The 20,944-nt window shown below is 43.1% G+C and overlaps 1 protein-coding gene across 2 annotated transcripts in view; it reads right to left on the bottom strand.

Moving 5' to 3' along the window:
* Window positions 1-20,944, bottom strand: part of LOC139416960 (calcium channel, voltage-dependent, L type, alpha 1F subunit) — a 172,451-nt gene that overhangs the window by 101,690 nt on the left and 49,817 nt on the right. For both annotated transcript variants that reach the window (XM_071166172.1, XM_071166174.1), the window contains exons 5-9: window positions 20,776-20,930; window positions 14,470-14,622; window positions 13,575-13,771; window positions 8,793-8,896; window positions 3,546-3,697 (exon numbers count right to left, since the gene is read on the bottom strand). In XM_071166172.1, coding sequence (XP_071022273.1) covers window positions 3,546-3,697; window positions 8,793-8,896; window positions 13,575-13,771; window positions 14,470-14,622; window positions 20,776-20,930 — 761 coding nt within the window. The remainder of the gene's footprint in view (window positions 1-3,545; window positions 3,698-8,792; window positions 8,897-13,574; window positions 13,772-14,469; window positions 14,623-20,775; window positions 20,931-20,944) is intronic.

Genomic DNA, 20,944 nt, shown 5'->3' with positions numbered 1-20,944 from the left:
AGTCAATTATGTTAAAACAACCCTAACCCAGTCCATATAACAACCCTAACCCAGTCCATTCTGTTATAACGACCCTAACCCAGTCCATTCTGTTATAACGACCCTAACCCAGTCCATTCTGTTATAACGACCCTAACCCAGTCCATATCACGACCCTAACCCAGTCCATTCTGTTATAACGACCCTAACCCAGTCCATTCTGTTATAACAACCCTAACCCAGTCCATTCTGTTATAACGACCCTAACCCAGTCCATTCTGTTATAACGACCCTAACCCAGTCCATTCTGTTATAACGACCCTAACCCAGTCCATTCTGTTATAACGACCCTAACCCAGTCCATTCTGTTATAACGACCCTAACCCAGTCAATTATGTTAATACAACCCTAACCCAGTCCATATAACAACCCTAACCCAGTCCATTCTGTTGTAACGACCCTAACCCAGTCCATTCTGTTATAACGACCCTAACCCAGTCCATATAACGACCCTAACCCAGTCCAATTCTGTTATAACAACCCTAACCCAGTCCATTCTGTTATAACGACCCTAACCCAGTCCATTCTGTTATAACGACCCTAACCCAGTCCATATAACAACCCTAACCCAGTCCCTTCTGTTATAACAACCCTAACCCAGTCCATTCTGTTATAACGACCCTAACCCAGTCCATTCTGTTATAACAACCCTAACCCAGTCCATTCTGTTATAACAACCCTAAACCAGTCCATATAACAACCCTAACCCAGTCCATTCTGTTATAACGACCCTAACCCAGTCCATTCTGTTATAACAACCCTAACCCAGTCCATTCTGTTATAACGACCCTAACCTAGTCCATTCTGTTATAACGGCCCTAACCCAGTCCATTCTGTTATAACGACCCTAACCCAGTCCATTATGTTATAACGACCCTAACACAGTCCATTCTGTTATAACGACCCTAACCCAGTCCATTCTGTTATAACAACCCTAACCCAGTCCATTATGTTATAACGACCCTAACCCAGTCCATTCTGTTATAACGACCCTAACCCAGTCCATTCTGTTATAACGACCCTAACCCAGTCCATTCTGTTATAACGACCCTAACCTAGTCCATTCTGTTATAACAACCCTAACCCAGTCCATTCTGTTATAACGACCCTAACCGAGTCCATTCTGTTATAACAACCCTAACCCAGTCAATTATGTTATAACAACCGTAACCCAGTCCATATAACGACCCTAACCCAGGGTGGAAATTTAGGAAGAGAGAAACATCATGTTATAACGACCCTAACCCAGTCCCTTCTGTTATAACAACCCTAACCCAGTCCATATAACGACCCTAACCCAGTCCATTCTGTTATAACGACCCTAACCCAGTCCATTCTGTTATAACGACCCTAACCCAGTCAATTATGTTATAACGACCCTAACCCAGTCCATTCTGTTATAACGACCCTAACCCAGTCCATTCTGTTATAACGACCCTAACCCAGTCCATTCTGTTATAACAACCCTAACCCAGTCCATTCTGTTATAACAACCCTAACCCAGTCCATTCTGTAATAACAACCCTAACCCAGTCCATTCTGTTATAACAACCCTAACCCAGTCCATTCTGTTATAACGACCCTAACCCAGTCAATTATGTTATAACGACCCTAACCCAGTCCATTCTGTTATAACGACCCTAACCCAGTTAATTATGTTATAACAACCGTAACCCAGTCGATTCTGTTATAACAACCCCAACCCAGTCCATTCTGTTAAAACGACCCTAACCCAGTCAATTATGTTATAACAACCCTAACCCAGGGTTGGACCTCAGTTCCATTCTGTTATAACAACCCTAACCCAGTCCATTCTGTTATAACGACCCTAACCCAGTCCATTCTGTTATAACAACCCTAACCCAGTCCATTCTGTAATAACAACCCTAACCCAGTCCATTCTGTTATAACGACCCTAACCCAGTCCATTCTGTTATAACGACCCTAACCCAGTCCATATAACAACCCTATCCCAGTCCATTGTTTTATAACAACCCTAACCCAGTCCATTCTGTTATAACGACCCTAACCCAGTCCATATAACAACCCTAACCCAGTCCATTCTGTTATAACAACCCTAACCCAGTCCATTCTGTAATAACGACCCTAACCCAGTCCATTCTGTTATAACGACCCTAACCCAGTCCATTCTGTTATAACAACCCTAACCCAGTCCATTCTGTTATAACAACCCTAACCCAGTCCATATAACGACCCTAACCCAGTCCATATAATGACCCTAACCCAGTCCATATAACAACCCTAACCCAGTCCATTCTGTTATAACGACCCTAACCCAGTCCAATTCTGTTATAACGGAACAGAGTCAAGACTGCAGCAGTACCTAAAGACAATGACAGAGTTCATTAGAATTTGTAGATCCCCAATTGAAAGCTGGAATTCTTAACGGTGACACTGCCACGTCTGTTCGTGAAATATTACAACGATCAAGAAGTTACTGTAAACAACACCCCCCCCCCCCCCCCCCCCCCTCTGACATCATTGAACAGATGATGCACGACGCTCCTTTGTCAAACAAAACAAAAACAACAGCCGTGGGGCGGACAGTGGCACTGTTTCCCCTTCTGCGAATTACATCTTTAAAAGAAGTACAACTTATAAAGGCTTTATAAAGCCTACATTAGGTCTTCATAAAGCATACATTAAGGCTTCATATAGTATACATTAAGGCTTCATAAAGCATACATTAAGGCTTCATATAGTATACATTAAGGCCTCATAAAGCATACATTAAGGCCTCATATAGTATACATTAAGGCTTCATATAGCATACATTAATGCTTTATAAACCATACATTAAGGCTTCATAAAGCATACATTAAGGCTTCATATAGTATACATTAAGGCTTCATATAGTATACATTAAGGCTTCATATAGTATACATTAAGGCTTCATATAGTATACATTAAGGCTTCATATAGTATACATTAAGGCTTCATATAGTATACATTAAGGCTTCATATAGTATACATTAAGGCTTCATAAAGCATAAAGCATACATTAAGGCTTCATGAAGCCTACATTAAGGCTTCATAAAGCATACAGTAAGGCCTCAAAGCATACATTAAGGCTTCATATAGTATACATTAAGGCTTCATGAAGCCTACATTAAGGCTTCATAAAGCATACAGTAAGGCCTCAAAGCATACATTAAGGCTTCATATAGTATACTTTAAGGCTTCATAACGCATACATTAGGTCTTCATGAAGCATACATTAAGGCTTCATATAGTACACATTAAGGCTTCATATAGTATACATTAAGGCTTCATATAGTATACATTAAGGCTTCATATAGTATACATTAAGGCTTCATAAAGCATACATTAAGACTTCATAAAGCATTCCTTGAGGCATCTTAAGTACTTCATAAAAAACATCTAAAATCCTATGTCATAATCTATAAATGGTGCATAGTGTTATGTCACAATTCACCCTACAGTGGGAATGGTTATGTCCCCCTTTAGACACACACGGTACTTACGTCTGTTTCCATCCTCGTCAAACTCATCCATGTCCTCAGCCTGTGTGATCCAGTCCATGTATCCAGACAGGTCCTCCTCCATCTGCTGCTTCTCCCTCAGCTTCTGGAAGTCCCCTCGCGCCTGGGCCTTCTCTCTCTCCTTGGAGAACTCTCTGTAGGATCATAACACATAATGTCAGGCACGTACACACACACACACACACACACACACACACACACACACACACACACACACACACACACACACACACACACACACACACACACACACACACACACACACACACACACACACACACACACACACACACACACACACGTACCAATACACACGCAGTAGCACACACAAACTAGTGCACACGCACTAGAACACACACACTAGTGCACACGCACTAGAACACACACACAAGAACACACACACTAGTGCACACACACTAATACACACACACTAATACACACAAATTAATACACACGCACTAATACATACAAACTAACACACACACACACACACACACACACACACACTAGTACACACACACACTAGTACACACACGCACACGAGTACATACAAACTAATACACACGCACTAATACATACAAACTAACACACACACACACACACTTGTACACACACACACTAGTACACACATGCACTAGTACACACACACACTAGTACACACACGCACTAGTACATACAAACTAATACACACACACACACTAGTACACACACACACACACTAGTACACACACGCACACGAGTACATACAAACTAACACACACGCACTTGTACACACACACACTAGTACATACAAACTAATACTTACGTACTTGTACACACACACTAGCACACACATGCACTAGTACATACAAATGAACACACACGCACTTGTACACACACACACACACACAATAGTACACACACACACACTAGTACACACACGCACACGAGTACATACAAACTAATACACACGCACTTGTACACACACACACTAGTACACACATGCACTAGTACACACACACACTAGTACACACACGCACTAGTACATACAAACTAATACACACACTAGTACACACACACACTAGTACATACAAACTAATACACACGCACTAGTACACACACACACACTAGTACACACACACACACTAGTACACACACACACGAGTACATACAAACTACAGGGCCTTGCAAAAGTATTCATCCCCCTTGGGCGTTTTTCCTATTTTGTTGCTAATTTAAATAGATTTTTATTTGGATTTCATGTAATGGACTGTCACGTCCTGACCATAGAAATACTTTATTTTCTATGGTAGAGTAGGTCAGGGCGTGACTGGGGGGTTAGTCTAGTTTATATTTTCTATGTGGGGTTCTAGGTTGTTTTTTCTATGTCGGGGTGTTTGGTATGATTCCCAATTAGAGGCTATCTGGTTATCGTTGTCTCTAATTGGGGATCACACTTAAGTAGCATTTTTTCCACCTGTGGGTTATGGGATATTGTTTATGTTTTGAATTAGTGTTGTAGTCACGGTTCGTTGGTTGTTAGTTTATTGTTTAGTCTTCGGCTAAAGTTTCACTTCTTTAATTAAATTATGTGGAACTCATCGTACGCTGCGCCTTGGTCCGACATTCATTATAACGAACGTGACATGGACATACACAAACTAGTCCAAATTGGTGAAGTGAAAAATATATTGTTGAAAATCAACAACATAAAAAAAAAATGGAATGCTATGAAGCGCCTAAATGAGATCTGGTGCAACCAATTAACCTTCAGAAGTCACAAAATTAGTTAAATAAAGTCCACCTGTGTGCAATCTAAGTGTCACATGATCCGTCACATGATCTAAGTATATATACACCTGTTCTGAAAGGCACCAGAGTCTGCAACACCACTAAGCAAGGGGCACCACCAAGCAAGCGACACCATGAAGACCAAGGAGCTCTCCAAACAGGTCAGGGACAAAGTTGTGGAGAAGTACAGATCAGGGTTGGGCTCTAAAAAAATATCAGAAACTTTGAACATCCCACGGAGCACCATTAAATCCATTATTAAACAAATGGAAAGAATATGGCACCACAACAAACCTAAAAGAGAGGGCCGCCCACCAAAACTCACTGACCAGGCAAGGAAGGAATTAATCAGAGAGGCAACAAAGAGACCAAAGATAACCCTGAAGGAGCTGCAAAGCTCCACAGCGGAGATTGGAGTATCTGTCCATAGGACCACTTTAAGTCGTACAATCCACAGAGCTGGGCTTTATGGAAGGGTGGCAAGAAAAAAAACATTGCTTTAACTTAAGGATGCCCCCCTTACTTTTCAATTTTCGCCTAAAATGACATACCCAAATCTAACTGCCTGTAACTCAGGCCGTGAAGCAAGGATATGCATATTCTTGGTACTATTTGAAAGGAAACACTGACGTTTGTAGAAATGTGAAAGGAATGTAGGAGAATATAACACATTAGATCTGGTGAAAGATAATACAAAGAATAAACCAACCGTTCTTTTGTATTTTTCATTGTTCCATCATCTTTGAAATGCAAGAGAAAGGCCATAATGTAATTTTCCAGCCCAGGGGCAATATAAATGTTGGCCACTAGATGACAGTAGTGTATGTGCAAAGTTGTAGACTGATTCAATGAACCATTGTATTTCTGTTCAAAATGTTGTATCAAGACTGCCCACATCTGCCTAATTTGTTTATTAATAACTTCTTATGTTTCCAATTGTGCATTCTCCTCAAACAATAGCATGGTATTCTTTCACTGTAATAGCTACTGTAAATTGGACAGTGTAGTTCGATTAACAAGAATTTAAGCTTTCTGCCAATATCAGATATGTCTATGTCATGGAACATTTTCTAGTTACTGTAACGGTTTTCCTCCTCTTCTGAGGTGGAGTAGGAGAGATCGGACCAACGTGCAGCGTGGTGAGCGTCCATGTTAATATTTATTTAAACTGAACACAAAACAAAATAACAAGAGAACAAACGAAAACGAAACAGTTCTGTCTGGTGCAGAAACACAGAGACAGAAAACAACTACCCACAAATCATAGTGGGAAAACAGGCTTCCTTAAGTATGGTTCTCAATCAGAGACAACGATTGACAGCTGCCTCTGATTGGGAACCACACCAGGGCAAACACAGAAATACAAAAAACCTAGAATACAAAACCTAGAATGCCCAACTCACTTCCTGACCAAACTAAAACAGAGACATCAAAAAGGAACTAAGGTCGTGACACTTGATGACGTGACAGTTACTTACAACCTCATGCTAATCGCATTAGCCTATGTTAACTAAACCGTCCCGTGGAAGGGACACCGATCCCAAAGAAGATTTAAAGAAAAATATAAGTAAACATGTTTGGTGTTCGCCAAAAGGCATGTGGGAGAATCCCCAAACATATGAAGAAGGTACTCTGGTCAGATGAGACTAAAATTGAGATATTTGGCCATCAAGGTAAACGTTATGTCTGGGGTAAACCCAACACCTCTCATCACACCAAGAACACCATACCCACAGTGAAGCATGGTAGTGGCAGCATCATGCTGTGGGGATGGTTTTCATCGGCAGGGACTGGGGAACTGGTCAGAATTGAAGGAATGATGGATAAATACAGGGAAATTCTTGAGGGAAACCTGTTTCAGTCTTTCAGAGATTTGAGACTGGGACGGAGGTTCACCTTCCAGCAGGACAATGACCCTAAGCATACTGCTAAAGCAACACTTGAGTGGTTTAAGGGGATACATGACATGTCTTGGAATGGCCTAGTCAAAGCCCAGACCTCAATCCATTTGAGAAACTGTGGTATGACTCACACCCTGACTACACCATAAATTTAGAAATCTATATTATTCAATTATTGAACCCACACTGCTCGCGAACGAGTGTCTGCGTTGCCAGGCGCTAAAATAGAAGTCAGTTCTATTTCTGATGCGGATCGCGCTGAAAGTCCTGCCTCTCCCATCTCCTCATTGGTTTATAGAAGTAGATACCCACGTGCCGTCTCCTCATTGGTTATACCCACGTGGGTGATTGAAAGACTAACTCTGTTGTCAGCGTTGTGATAATACTATGAAAGTTTAGATGCCAATCAAAGATTGCTGTACACCAGCGGAACCCATCCAACTTGAAGGAGCTGGAGCAGTTTTGCAAAAATCCCAGTGGCCAGATGTGACAAGGTTATAGAGACATACCCCAAGAGACTTGCAGTTGTAATAGCTGCAAAATGTGCCTCTACAAAGTATTGACTTGAGGGGGTGAATAGTATAGAGGGAATAGATGGAGAAACAGAATAGTTAGGCACGTTCAAGATCTCTGTTTTTTAAAACTTATTTATTTTTTGTTTCCCAATAAAAAATATTTAGCATCTTCAAAGTGGTAGGCATGTTATGTAAATCAAATGATACTAACTCCCACAAAAAAACTATTTTAATTCCAGGTTGTAAGTCAACAAAATGATACCGAGACTAATACACACGTACCAATACACACACTAATACACACACACACACACACACACACTAATACACACGCACTAATACACACACACTCGTACACACACTAATACACACACACTACTACAGACACTAATACACACACACTCATACACACACTAATACACACACACTAATACACACACACTAATACACACACACACTACTACACACACTAATACACACACACTAATACACACACACTAATACACACACACACTAGTACACACACTAATACACACACACACTAATACACACTAATACACACACACTAATACACACACACTAATACACACACACTAGTACACACACTAATACACACACACTAGTACACACACTAATACACACACGCTAATACACACACGCTAACACACACACACAGTAATACACACACTAATACACACACACTAGTACACACACACTAATACACACACGCTAATACACACACACAAATACACACACACACACAAATACACACTCACTAATACACACACAAATACACACACAAATACACAGACACTAATACACATGCACTAATACACACACGAACACACACACACTAATACACACAATCTAGTAAACACCCCCTTGCCTCTATCTCCTTGAAGAACTCTCACACAGAGAACACACATAGCAGGCACACACACACACACACACACACACACACACACACACACACACACACACACACACACACACACACACACACACACACACACACACACACACACAGTCGTCGTGATACTCACCCACTCAACACACCCAAAACCAGGTTGAGGACGAAGAAGGAGCCAAAAACCACCAGACTGACAAAGTAAACCCAGGGCATCTCAAACCCGATGGCATCATTCATCTAGTGGAAGAAGAAGAATTTGGAGAAACAGAAAAGAAACAGATGGAGAAACAGAGAAGAAACAGATGGAGAAACAGAGAAGAAACAGATGGAGAAACGGAGAAGAAACAGATGGAGAAACAGAGAAGAAACAGATGGAGAAACGGAGAAGAAACAGATGGAGAAACAGAGAAGAAACAGATGGAGAAACAGATGGAGGAGAAACAGATGGAGAAACAGAGAAGAAACAGATGGAGAAACAGAGAAGAAACAGATGGAGAAACAGAGAAGAAACAGATGGAGAAACAGAGAAGAAACAGATGGAGAAACAGAGAAGAAACAGATGGAGAAACAGATGGAGAAACAGGTGGAGGAGAAACAGAAGGAGATACAGAGAAGAAACAGATGGAGAAACAGAGGAGAAACAGATGGAGAAACAGAGAAGAAACAGATGGAGAAACAGAGAAGAAACAGATGGAGAAACAGAGAAGAAACAGATGGAGAAACAGAGAAGAAACAGATGGAGAAACAGAGAAGAAACAGATGGAGAAACAGAGAAGAAACAGATGGAGAAACAGAGAAGAAACAGATGGAGAAACAGAGAAGAAACAGATGGAGAAACAGAGAAGAAACAGATGGAGAAACAGAGAAGAAACAGATGGAGAAACAGATGGAGGAGAAACAGATGGAGAAACAGAGAAGAAACAGATGGAGAAACAGAGAAGAAACAGATGGAGAAACAGAGAAGAAACAGATGGAGAAACAGAGAAGAAACAGATGGAGAAACAGATGGAGGAGAAACAGATGGAGAAACAGAGAAGAAACAGATGGAGAAACAGAGAAGAAACAGATGGAGAAACAGAGAATAAACAGATGGAGAAACAGAGAAGAAACAGATGGAGAAACAGAGGCGAAACAGAGAAGAAACAAATGGAGAAACAGATGGAGGAGAAACAGATGGAGAAACAGAGAAGAAACAGATGGAGAAACAGAGAAGAAACAGATGGAGAAACAGAGAATAAACATATGGAGAAACAGATGGAGAAACAGATGGAGAAACAGAGGTGAAACAGAGAAGAAACAAATGGAGAAACAGATGGAGAAACATATGGAAAAACAGATGGAGAAACAGAGAAGAAACAGATGGAGAAACAGAGAAGAAACAGATGGAGAAACAGATGGAGAAACAGAGAAGAAACAAATGGAGAAAGAGAGAAGAAACAGATGGAGAAACAGAGAGAAACATATGGAGAAACAGATGGAGAAACAGAGAAGAAACAGATGGAGAAACAGATGGAGAAACAGATGGAGAAACAGAGAAGAAACAGATGGAGAAACAGATGGAGTAACAGATGGAGAAACAGAGAAGAAACAGAGAAGAAACAGATGGAGAAACAGATGGAGAAACAGATGAAGAAACAGAGAAGAAACAGATGGAGAAACAGATGGAGAAACAGATGGAGAAACAGATGGAGAAACAGAGAAGAAACCCAGTAGAGTACAGTATAATTCTTACCCAGTAGAGTACAGTATAATTCTTACCCAGTAGAGTACAGTATAATTCTTACCCAGTAGAGTACAGTAGAGTTGTTACCCAGTAGAGTACAGTAGAGTTGTTACCCAGTAGAGTACAGTAGAGTTGTTACCCAGTAGAGTACAGTATAATTCTTACCCAGTAGAGTACAGTAGAGTTGTTACCCAGTAGAGTACAGTATAATTCTTACCCAGTAGAGTACAGTATAATGTTACCCAGTAGAGTACAGTATAATTCTTACCCAGTAGAGTACAGTATAATTCTTACCCAGTAGAGTACAGTATAATTCTTACCCAGTAGAGTACAGTATAATTCTTACCCAGTAGAGTACAGTATAATTCTTACCCAGTAGAGTACAGTATAATTCTTACCCAGTAGAGTACAGTAGAGTCATTACCCAGTAGAGTACAGTATAATTCTTACCCAGTAGAGTACAGTATAATTCTTACCCAGTAGAGTACAGTAGAGTTGTTACCCAGTAGAGTACAGTATAATTCTTACCCAGTAGAGTACAGTATAATTCTTACCCAGTAGAGTACAGTAGAGTTGTTACCCAGTAGAGTACAGTATAATTCTTACCCAGTAGAGTACAGTAGAGTTGTTACCCAGTAGAGTACAGTATAATTCTTACCCAGTAGAGTACAGTATAATTCTTACCCAGTAGAGTACAGTATAATGTTACCCAGTAGAGTACAGTATAATTCTTACCCAGTAGAGTACAGTAGAGTTGTTACCCAGTAGAGTACAGTATAATGTTACCCAGTAGAGTACAGTATAATTCCTACCCAGTAGAGTACAGTATAATGTTACCCAGTAGAGTAGAGTATAATTCTTACCCAGTAGAGTACAGTATAATGTTACCCAGTAGAGTACAGTATAATTCTTACCCAGTAGAGTACAGTAGAGTTGTTACCCAGTAGAGTATAGTATAATGTTACCCAGTAGAGTACAGTATAATTATTACCCAGTAGAGTACAGTATAATTCTTACCCAGTAGAGTACAGTATAATTCTTACCCAGTAGAGTACAGTAGAGTTGTTACCCAGTAGAGTACAGTATAATTCTTACCCAGTAGAGTACAGTATAATGTTACCCAGTAGAGTACAGTATAATTCTTACCCAGTAGAGTACAGTATAATTCTTACCCAGTAGAGTACAGTATAATTCTTACCCAGTAGAGTACAGTAGAGTTGTTACCCAGTAGAGTACAGTATAATTCTTACCCAGTAGAGTACAGTATAATTCTTACCCAGTAGAGTAGAGTATAATTCTTACCCAGTAGAGTACAGTAGAGTCATTACCCAGTAGAGTACAGTATAATTCTTACCCAGTAGAGTACAGTATAATTCTTACCCAGTAGAGTACAGTAGAGTTGTTACCCAGTAGAGTACAGTATAATTCTTACCCAGTAGAGTACAGTATAATTCTTACCCAGTAGAGTACAGTATAATGTTACCCAGTAGAGTACAGTAGAGTTGTTACCCAGTAGAGTACAGTATAATTCTTACCCAGTAGAGTACAGTATAATTCTTACCCAGTAGAGTACAGTAGAGTTGTTACCCAGTAGAGTACAGTATAATTCTTACCCAGTAGAGTACAGTATAATTCTTACCCAGTAGAGTACAGTATAATGTTACCCAGTAGAGTACAGTAGAGTTGTTACCCAGTAGAGTACAGTAGAGTTGTTACCCAGTAGAGTACAGTATAATTCTTACCCAGTAGAGTACAGTATAATTCTTACCCAGTAGAGTACAGTAGAGTTGTTACCCAGTAGAGTACAGTATAATTCTTACCCAGTAGAGTACAGTAGAGTTGTTACCCAGTAGAGTACAGTATAATTCTTACCCAGTAGAGTACAGTATAATTCTTACCCAGTAGAGTACAGTATAATTCTTACCCAGTAGAGTACAGTATAATGTTACCCAGTAGAGTACAGTAGAGTCGTTACCCAGTAGAGTAGAGTAGAGTCATTACCCAGTAGAGTACAGTAGAGTTGTTACCCAGTAGAGTACAGTATAATTCTTACCCAGTAGAGTACAGTAGAGTTGTTACCCAGTAGAGTACAGTATAATTCTTACCCAGTAGAGTACAGTAGAGTTGTTACCCAGTAGAGTACAGTATAATTCTTACCCAGTAGAGTACAGTAGAGTTGTTACCCAGTAGAGTACAGTAGAGTTTTTACCCAGTAGAGTACAGTAGAGTTGTTACCCAGTAGAGTACAGTAGAGTTGTTACCCAGTAGAGTACAGTAGAGTTGTTACCCAGTAGAGTACAGTAGAGTTGTTACCCAGTAGAGTACAGTATAATTCTTACCCAGTAGAGTACAGTATAATTCTTACCCAGTAGAGTACAGTATAATTCTTACCCAGTAGAGTACAGTATAATGTTACCCAGTAGAGTACAGTATAATGTTACCCAGTAGAGTACAGTATAATGTTACCCAGTAGAGTACAGTATAATTCTTACCCAGTAGAGTACAGTAGAGTTGTTACCCAGTAGAGTACAGTATAATTCTTACCCAGTAGAGTTAAGTATAATTCTTACCCAGTAGAGTACAGTAGAGTCGTTACCCAGTAGAGTACAGTATAATTCTTACCCAGTAGAGTACAGTATAATTCTTACCCAGTAGAGTACAGTATAATTCTTACCCAGTAGAGTACAGTATAATTCTTACCCAGTAGAGTACAGTAGAGTTGTTACCTAGTAGAGTACAGTATAATTCTTACCCAGTAGAGTACAGTAGAGTCATTACCCAGTAGAGTACAGTATAATGTTACCCAGTAGAGTACAGTATAATTATTACCCAGTAGAGTACAGTAGAGTCATTACCCAGTAGAGTACAGTATAATTCTTACCCAGTAGAGTACAGTAGAGTCATTACCCAGTAGAGTACAGTAGAGTTGTTACCCAGTAGAGTACAGTATAATTCTTACCCAGTAGAGTACAGTATAATTCTTACCCAGTAGAGTACAGTATAATTCTTACCCAGTAGAGTACAGTAGAGTTGTTACCCAGTAGAGTACAGTATAATGTTACCCAGTAGAGTACAGTATAATTCTTACCCAGTAGAGTACAGTAGAGTTGTTACCCAGTAGAGTACAGTAGAGTTGTTACCCAGTAGAGTACAGTATAATTCTTACCCAGTAGAGTACAGTATAATTCTTACCCAGTACAGTACGTCGGTCCACCCCTCCATAGTGATACACTGGAACACCGTCAGCATAGCGAAGAAGAAATTGTCAAAGTTGGTGATTCCTCCGTTGGGTCCAGCCCACTTTCCTCGACACTCAGACCCGTTCACAACACACTGACGGCCGTGACCCGCAAATGCACAGGGCACAGGGTCATCTTCTGCATAGTTGTCTGGAGGAGAGAGAGAGTGGGGGAGAGTGACAGAGAGATACAGAGACAGAGAGAGAGAGAGAGAGAGATACAGAGATACAGAGAGCGAGAGAGAGATACAGAGAGACAGAGAGAGAGAGAGAGATACAGAGAGACAGAGAGAGAGAGAGAAAGACAGAGAGAGAGAGAGAGAGAGAGAGAGAGAGAGAGAGAGAGAGAGAGAGATACAGAAAGAGAGAGACAGAGATGCAGAAAGAGAGAGACAGAGATGCAGAAAGAGAGAGAGCGAGATACAGAGAGAGCGATACAGAGAGAGAGAGAGAGAGAGAGAGAGAGAGAGAGAGAGAGAGAGAGTGAGAGTGAGAGTGAGAGAGAGATACACAGAGAGAGAGAGAGAGATACAGAGATACAGAGAGAGAGAGAGAGAGAGAGAGAGAGTGAGAGTGAGAGACAGAGATACAGAGATACAGAGATACAGAGAGATACAGAGATACAGAGAGATACAGAGATACAGAGAGAGAGAGACAGAGAGAGAGAGAGACATACAATTCTGATCTCCACAACAATATACAACTTGTCTCTCCACAGATATATATTCTGGACGTGGTAGCAAGACTGCTATAGGAGAATTACCCACAGCTTCATATTTTCACCTATCTGCGTGTATACTGTCCAGTGTGTGTGTGTGTGTGTGTGTGTGTGTTATGTCCCATGTCTACCTGTGCCGATGTAGTAGCAGGATTTATGCATCCGTCCTATGAACAGCTCGAGGCCGATGATGGCATAGATGATGATGACAAACAGGACCAGCAGGGCGATGTGGAGCAGAGGCAGCATGGCCTTCATGATGGAGTTCAATACGATCTGAAGACCTGAAGACACACAGCACACTGGTCAACACACTGACAACACACTGTCCAGTAGACTGGTCAACACACTGTCCAGTAGACTGGTCAACACACTGTCCAGTAGACTGGTCAACACACTGTCCGGTAGACTGGTCAACACACTGGGCAGTATACTGGTCAACACACTGTCCAGTAGACTGGTCAACACACTGACAACACACTGGTCAACACACTGGTCAACACACTGTCCAGTAGACTGGTCAACCCACTGTCCGGTAGACTGGTCAACACACTGTCAAAACACTGACAGCACACTGGTCAACACACTGTCCGGTAGACTGGTCAACACACTGGGCAGTATACTGGTCAACAGACTGGTCAACGCACTGGGCAGTATACTGGTCAACACACTGTCCAGTAGACTGGTCAACACACTGGTCAACACACTGACAACACACTGGTCAACACACTGGTCAACACACTGTCCAGTAGACTGGTCAACACACTGTCCGGTAGACTGGTCAACACACTGTCAACACACTGACAGCACACTGGTCAACACACTGTCCGGTAGACTGGTCAACACACTGGGCAGTATACTGGTCAACAGACTGGTCAACACACTGACAACACACTGTCCAGTAGACTGGTCAATACACTGTCAACACACTGACAGCACACTGGTCAACACACTGTCCGGTAGACTGGTCAACACACTGGTCAGCACACTGGTCAACACACTGTCCGGTAGACTGGTCAACACACTGGTCAGCACACTGGTCAACACACTGGTCAGCACACTGGTCAACACACTGTCCGGTAGACTGGTCAACACACTGGTCAACATACTGTCAACACACTAGTCAACACACTGGTCAACACACTGTCCGGTAGACTGGTCAACACACTGGTCAACACACTGACAACACACTGGTCAACACACTGTCAACACACTGGTCAACACACTAGTCAACACACTGGTCAACACACTGTCCAGTAGACTGGTCAACACACTGTCAACACACTGGTCAACACACTGTCAACACACTGTCCAGTAGACTGGTCAACACACTGGTCAACACACTGTCAACATACTGTCCAGTAGACTAGTCAACACACTGGTCAACACACTGTCCAGTAGACTGGTCAACACACTGACAACACACTGGTCAACACACTGTCAACACACTGTCCAGTAGACTGGTCAACACACTGGTCAACACACTAGTCAACAAACTGGTCAACACACTGACAACACACTGTCCAGTAGACTGGTCAACACACTGTCAACACACTGACAGCACACTGGTCAACACACTGTCCAGTAGACTGGTCAACACACTGGTCAACACACTGACAACACACTGGTCAACACACTGGTCAACACACTGTCCAGTAGACTGGTCAACACACTGTCCGCTAGACTGGTCAACACACTGTCAACACACTGACAGCACACTGGTCAACACACTGTCCGGTAGACTGGTCAACACACTGGGCAGTATACTGGTCAACAGACTGGTCAACACACTGACAACACACTGTCCAGTAGACTGGTCAACACACTGTCAACACACTGACAGCACACTGGTCAACACACTGTCCGGTAGACTGGTCAACACACTGGTCAGCACACTGGTCAACACACTGTCCGGTAGACTGGTCAACACACTGGTATGCACACTGGTCAACACACTGGTCAGCACACTGGTCAACACACTGTCCGGTAGACTGGTCAACACACTGGTCAACATACTGTCAACACACTAGTCAACACACTGGTCAACACACTGTCCGGTAGACTGGTCAACACACTGGTCAACACACTGACAACACACTGGTCAACACACTGTCAACACACTGGTCAACACACTAGTCAACACACTGGTCAACACACTGTCCAGTAGACTGGTCAACACACTGTCAACACACTGGTCAACACACTGTCAACACACTGTCCAGTAGACTGGTCAACACACTGGTCAACACACTGTCAACATACTGTCCAGTAGACTAGTCAACACACTGGTCAACACACTGTCCAGTAGACTGGTCAACACACTGACAACACACTGGTCAACACACTGTCAACACACTGTCCAGTAGACTGGTCAACACACTGGTCAACACACTAGTCAACAAACTGGTCAACACACTGACAACACACTGTCCAGTAGACTGGTCAACACACTGTCAACACACTGACAGCACACTGGTCAACACACTGTCCGGTAGACTGGTCAACACACTCGTCAGCACACTGGTCAACACACTGTCCGGTAGACTGGTCAACACACTGGTCAGCACACTGGTCAACACACTGGTCAGCACACTGGTCAACACACTGTCCGGTAGACTGGTCAACACACTGGTCAACACACTGGTCAACACACTGGTCAACACACTGTCCAGTAGAATGGTCAACCTACTGGTCAACACACTAGTCAACACACTGGTCAACACACTGTCCAGCAGACTGGTCAACACACTGACAACACACTGGTCAACACACTGGTCAACACACTGGTCAACACACTGGTCAACACACTGTCCAGTAGACTGGTCAACACACTGGTCAACACACTGTCAACATACTGTCCAGTAGACTGGTCAACACACTGGTCAACACACTGTCAACATACTGTCCAGTAGACTAGTCAACACACTGGTCAACACACTGTCCAGTAGACTGGTCAACACACTGACAACACACTGGTCAATACACTGTCAACACACTGTCCAGTAGACTGGTCAACACACTGGTCAACACACTAGTCAACACACTAGTCAACACACTGGTCAACACACTGTCCAGTAGACTGGTCAACACACTAGTCAACATACTGGTCAACACACTGACAACAAACTGTCCAGTAGACTGGTCAACACACTGGGCAGTATACTGGTCAACACACTGGGCAGTATACTGGTCAACACACTGGGCAGTATACTGGTCAACACACTGGGCAGTATACTGGTCAACACACTGACAACACACTGGTCAACACACTGGGCAGTATACTGGTCAACACACTGGGCAGTAGACTGGTCAACACACTGGGCAGTATACTGGTCAACACACTGGGCAGTAGACTGGTCAACACACTGGTCAACACACTGTCCAGTAGACTGGTCAACACACTGTCAACACACTGGTCAACACACTAGTCAACATACTGGTCAACACACTAGTCAACACACTGGTCAGTCCACTGGTCAGTAGACACACACACAGGAATAAATCATGTCCTTAAGGTCTGGGAATTGATTCTATGTATTGCGATTCGATACAGCAATTTGATAAATATGAGAGAAATAGTTTTGATCAGTCGTGGAAATAAAAGTGCGGAAAACATTTAAAAAGAAGATGGAGAACAAGAGCTACAGGATAGAAAATATCAGTTTTGGCGCAGGCACAGCCAACTAGCGCTAGCTAATGCATTCTTGTGTGGGTTGAGCACACACTTATACACACACCCATATACACACACCCATATACACACACACCCATACACACACACCCATACACACACACCCATACACACACACACACACACACACACACACACACACACACACACACACACACACACACACACACACACACACACACACACACACACACACACACACACAACGTGGAGCAGGGGCAGCATGGCCTTCATCGTGGAGTTCAATACGATCTCCAGACCTTCAGAGCAAGATGTTTTACTCAAAGGCTACAACAAACACACACACACACACACACACATTCAAAGAAGTACAAAGCAGTCATTTGTGAGTCAACGTTATTTTGATAATGAGAGATTGTAGTTGTTCAAACTTCTGTCATCACTTCCTGGTCCTCTCTACGTGTGTCTGTCATCACTTCCTGGTCCTCTCTACGTGTGTCTGTCATCACCTCCTGGTCCTCTCTACGTGTGTCTGTCATCACTTCCGGGTCCTCTCTACGTGTGTCTGTCATCACTTCCTGGTCCTCTCTACGTATGTCTGTCATCACCTCCTGGTCCTCTCTACATGTGTCTGCCATCACCTCCTGGTCCTCTCTACATATGTCTGTCATCACCTCCTGGTCCTCTCTACATGTGTCTGTCATCACCTCCTGGTCCTCTCTACATATGTCTGTCATCACCTCCTGGTCCTCTCTAGGTGTGTCTGTCATCACCTCCTGGTCCTCTCTACATGCGTCTGTCATCACCTCCTGGTCCTCTCTACATATGTCTGTCATCACCTCCTGGTCCTCTCTACATATGTCTGTCATCACCTCCTGGTCCTCTCTACATGTGTCTGTCGTCACCTCCTGGTCCTCTCTAGGTGTGTCTGTCATCACCTACTGGTCCTCTCTACATGTGTCTGTCATCACATCCTGTGTATGTGTGCGTGTGTCTGTCATCACCTCCTGGTCCTCTCTACATGTGTCTGTCATCACCTCCTGTGTATGTGTGCATGTGTCTGTCATCACCTCCTGGTCCTCTCTACGTGTGTCTGTCATCACTTCCTGGTCCTCTCTACGTGTGTCTGTCGTCACCTCCTGGTCCTCTCTAGGTGTGTCTGTCATCACCTCCTGGTCCTCTCTACATATGTCTGTCATAACCTCCTGGTCCTCTCTACGTGTGTCTGTCATCACCTCCTGTGTATGTGTGCGTGTGTCTGTCATCACCTCCTGGTCCTCTCTACATGTGTCTGTCATCACCTCCTGTGTATGTGTGCGTGTGTCTGTCATCACCTCCTGTGTATGTGTGCGTGTGTCTGTCATCACCTCCTGTGTATGTGTGCTTGTGTCTGTCATCACCTCCTGGTCCTCTCTACATGTGTCTGTCATCACCTCCTGTGTATGTGTGCATGAGTCTGTCATCACCTCCTGTGTATGTGTGCGTGTGTCTGTCATCACCTCCTGGTCCTCTCTACATGTGTCTGTCATCACCTCCTGTGTATGTGTGCATGTGTCTGTCATCACCTCCTGGTCCTCTCTACATGTGTCTGTCATCACCTCCTGTGTATGTGTGCGTGTGTCTGTCATCACCTCCTGTGTATGTGTGCGTGTGTCTGTCATCACCTCCTGTGTATGTGTGCATGTGTCTGTCATCACCTCCTGTGTATGTGTGCGTGTGTCTGTCATCACCTCCTGTGTATGTGTGCGTGTGTCTGTCATCACCTCCTGGTCCTCTCTACGTGTGTCTGTCATCACCTCCTGTGTATGTGTGCATGTGTCTGTCATCACCTCCTGTGCATGTGTGCGTGTGTCTGTCATCACCTCCTGTGTATGTTTGCGTGTGTCTGTCAACACCTCCTGTGTATGTGTGCGTGTGTCATAGCATGTGCACGCCTGCATGTTTGTGTGCATACGTGCGTGTCCATGTGTGAGTGTCGTAGAGCCTGGTCCCTCTAAATGTTTATATAGCATGGCGTGGCCTTAGGAGCGCAACGTGAGTCAAGTTCTTGTGTGGGAACGAACAACAGCCAAGTCTCTGGAGGCTTTAGTTAGCAGTCAACCATGGAGAACAGATCCAACCACGCTACACAGAACTATACAGTCTTCTCTTCAACTCCATACAACTACACAGAACTATACAGTCTTCTCTTCAACTCCATACAACTACACAGAACTATACAATCTCCCTTCAACTCCATACAACTACACAGAACTATACAGTCTTCTCTTCAGCTCCATACAACTTGAAGTCTTTGGTGAAGTTCAAGATTCATACCTGTTAAGAGATCAAGAAAATGCTAGAACGAGGAGCTCCACAATCCCTCTCTTTAAAAGTTAGGTGGCAAATGTTCCCGTCACCCGTACGAAAGGGTAGCACCTGCGAAATTGTGATTTATCCAAACCCCAAACACCAGAAGTAATGTTGCTCCTTACACACACGTATCCCATTCCATTCCCGACAGATTCTACAATACCAGTTTACGCACATCTGTCCGTGAAAGATTACAACTACACAACCCTGCCTTCACACAAACCAGTTCCCTTCTGCTTCTGCTATGTGATTCCACATTGTGATGGAATCACAAACACTGTAAAACATGCTTCTCCTGAAATGATCTGTTCGTTGGGAATAGTTTACACCTACAGCACATGCATATATACAGACATGTACGTGCACGACCTCCATCAGACGCACTCACTCACTCACACTTGCAAACACACAACCCCCTCCCCCCTCTACTCACTAGGTACTCCTGAGACCAGCCGTAGGGGCCTCAGTACTCTGAAGGCTCGGAGAGCTTTGACGTCCAGACCTCCAGGCTTCCCTGGCACATGGTGGGTCGACGCAGCCTCCCCAGTGGCCTTATGGGTCATCGTCTCCAGGACGACACTGAACAGCCTGGAACACACATC

The sequence above is a fragment of the Oncorhynchus clarkii genome, chromosome 9 (genome assembly GCF_045791955.1).
Source record: "Oncorhynchus clarkii lewisi isolate Uvic-CL-2024 chromosome 9, UVic_Ocla_1.0, whole genome shotgun sequence".
NCBI classification, from domain to species: Eukaryota; Metazoa; Chordata; class Actinopteri; order Salmoniformes; family Salmonidae; genus Oncorhynchus; species Oncorhynchus clarkii.
This window is presented reverse-complemented; position numbering and strand designations above follow the sequence as displayed.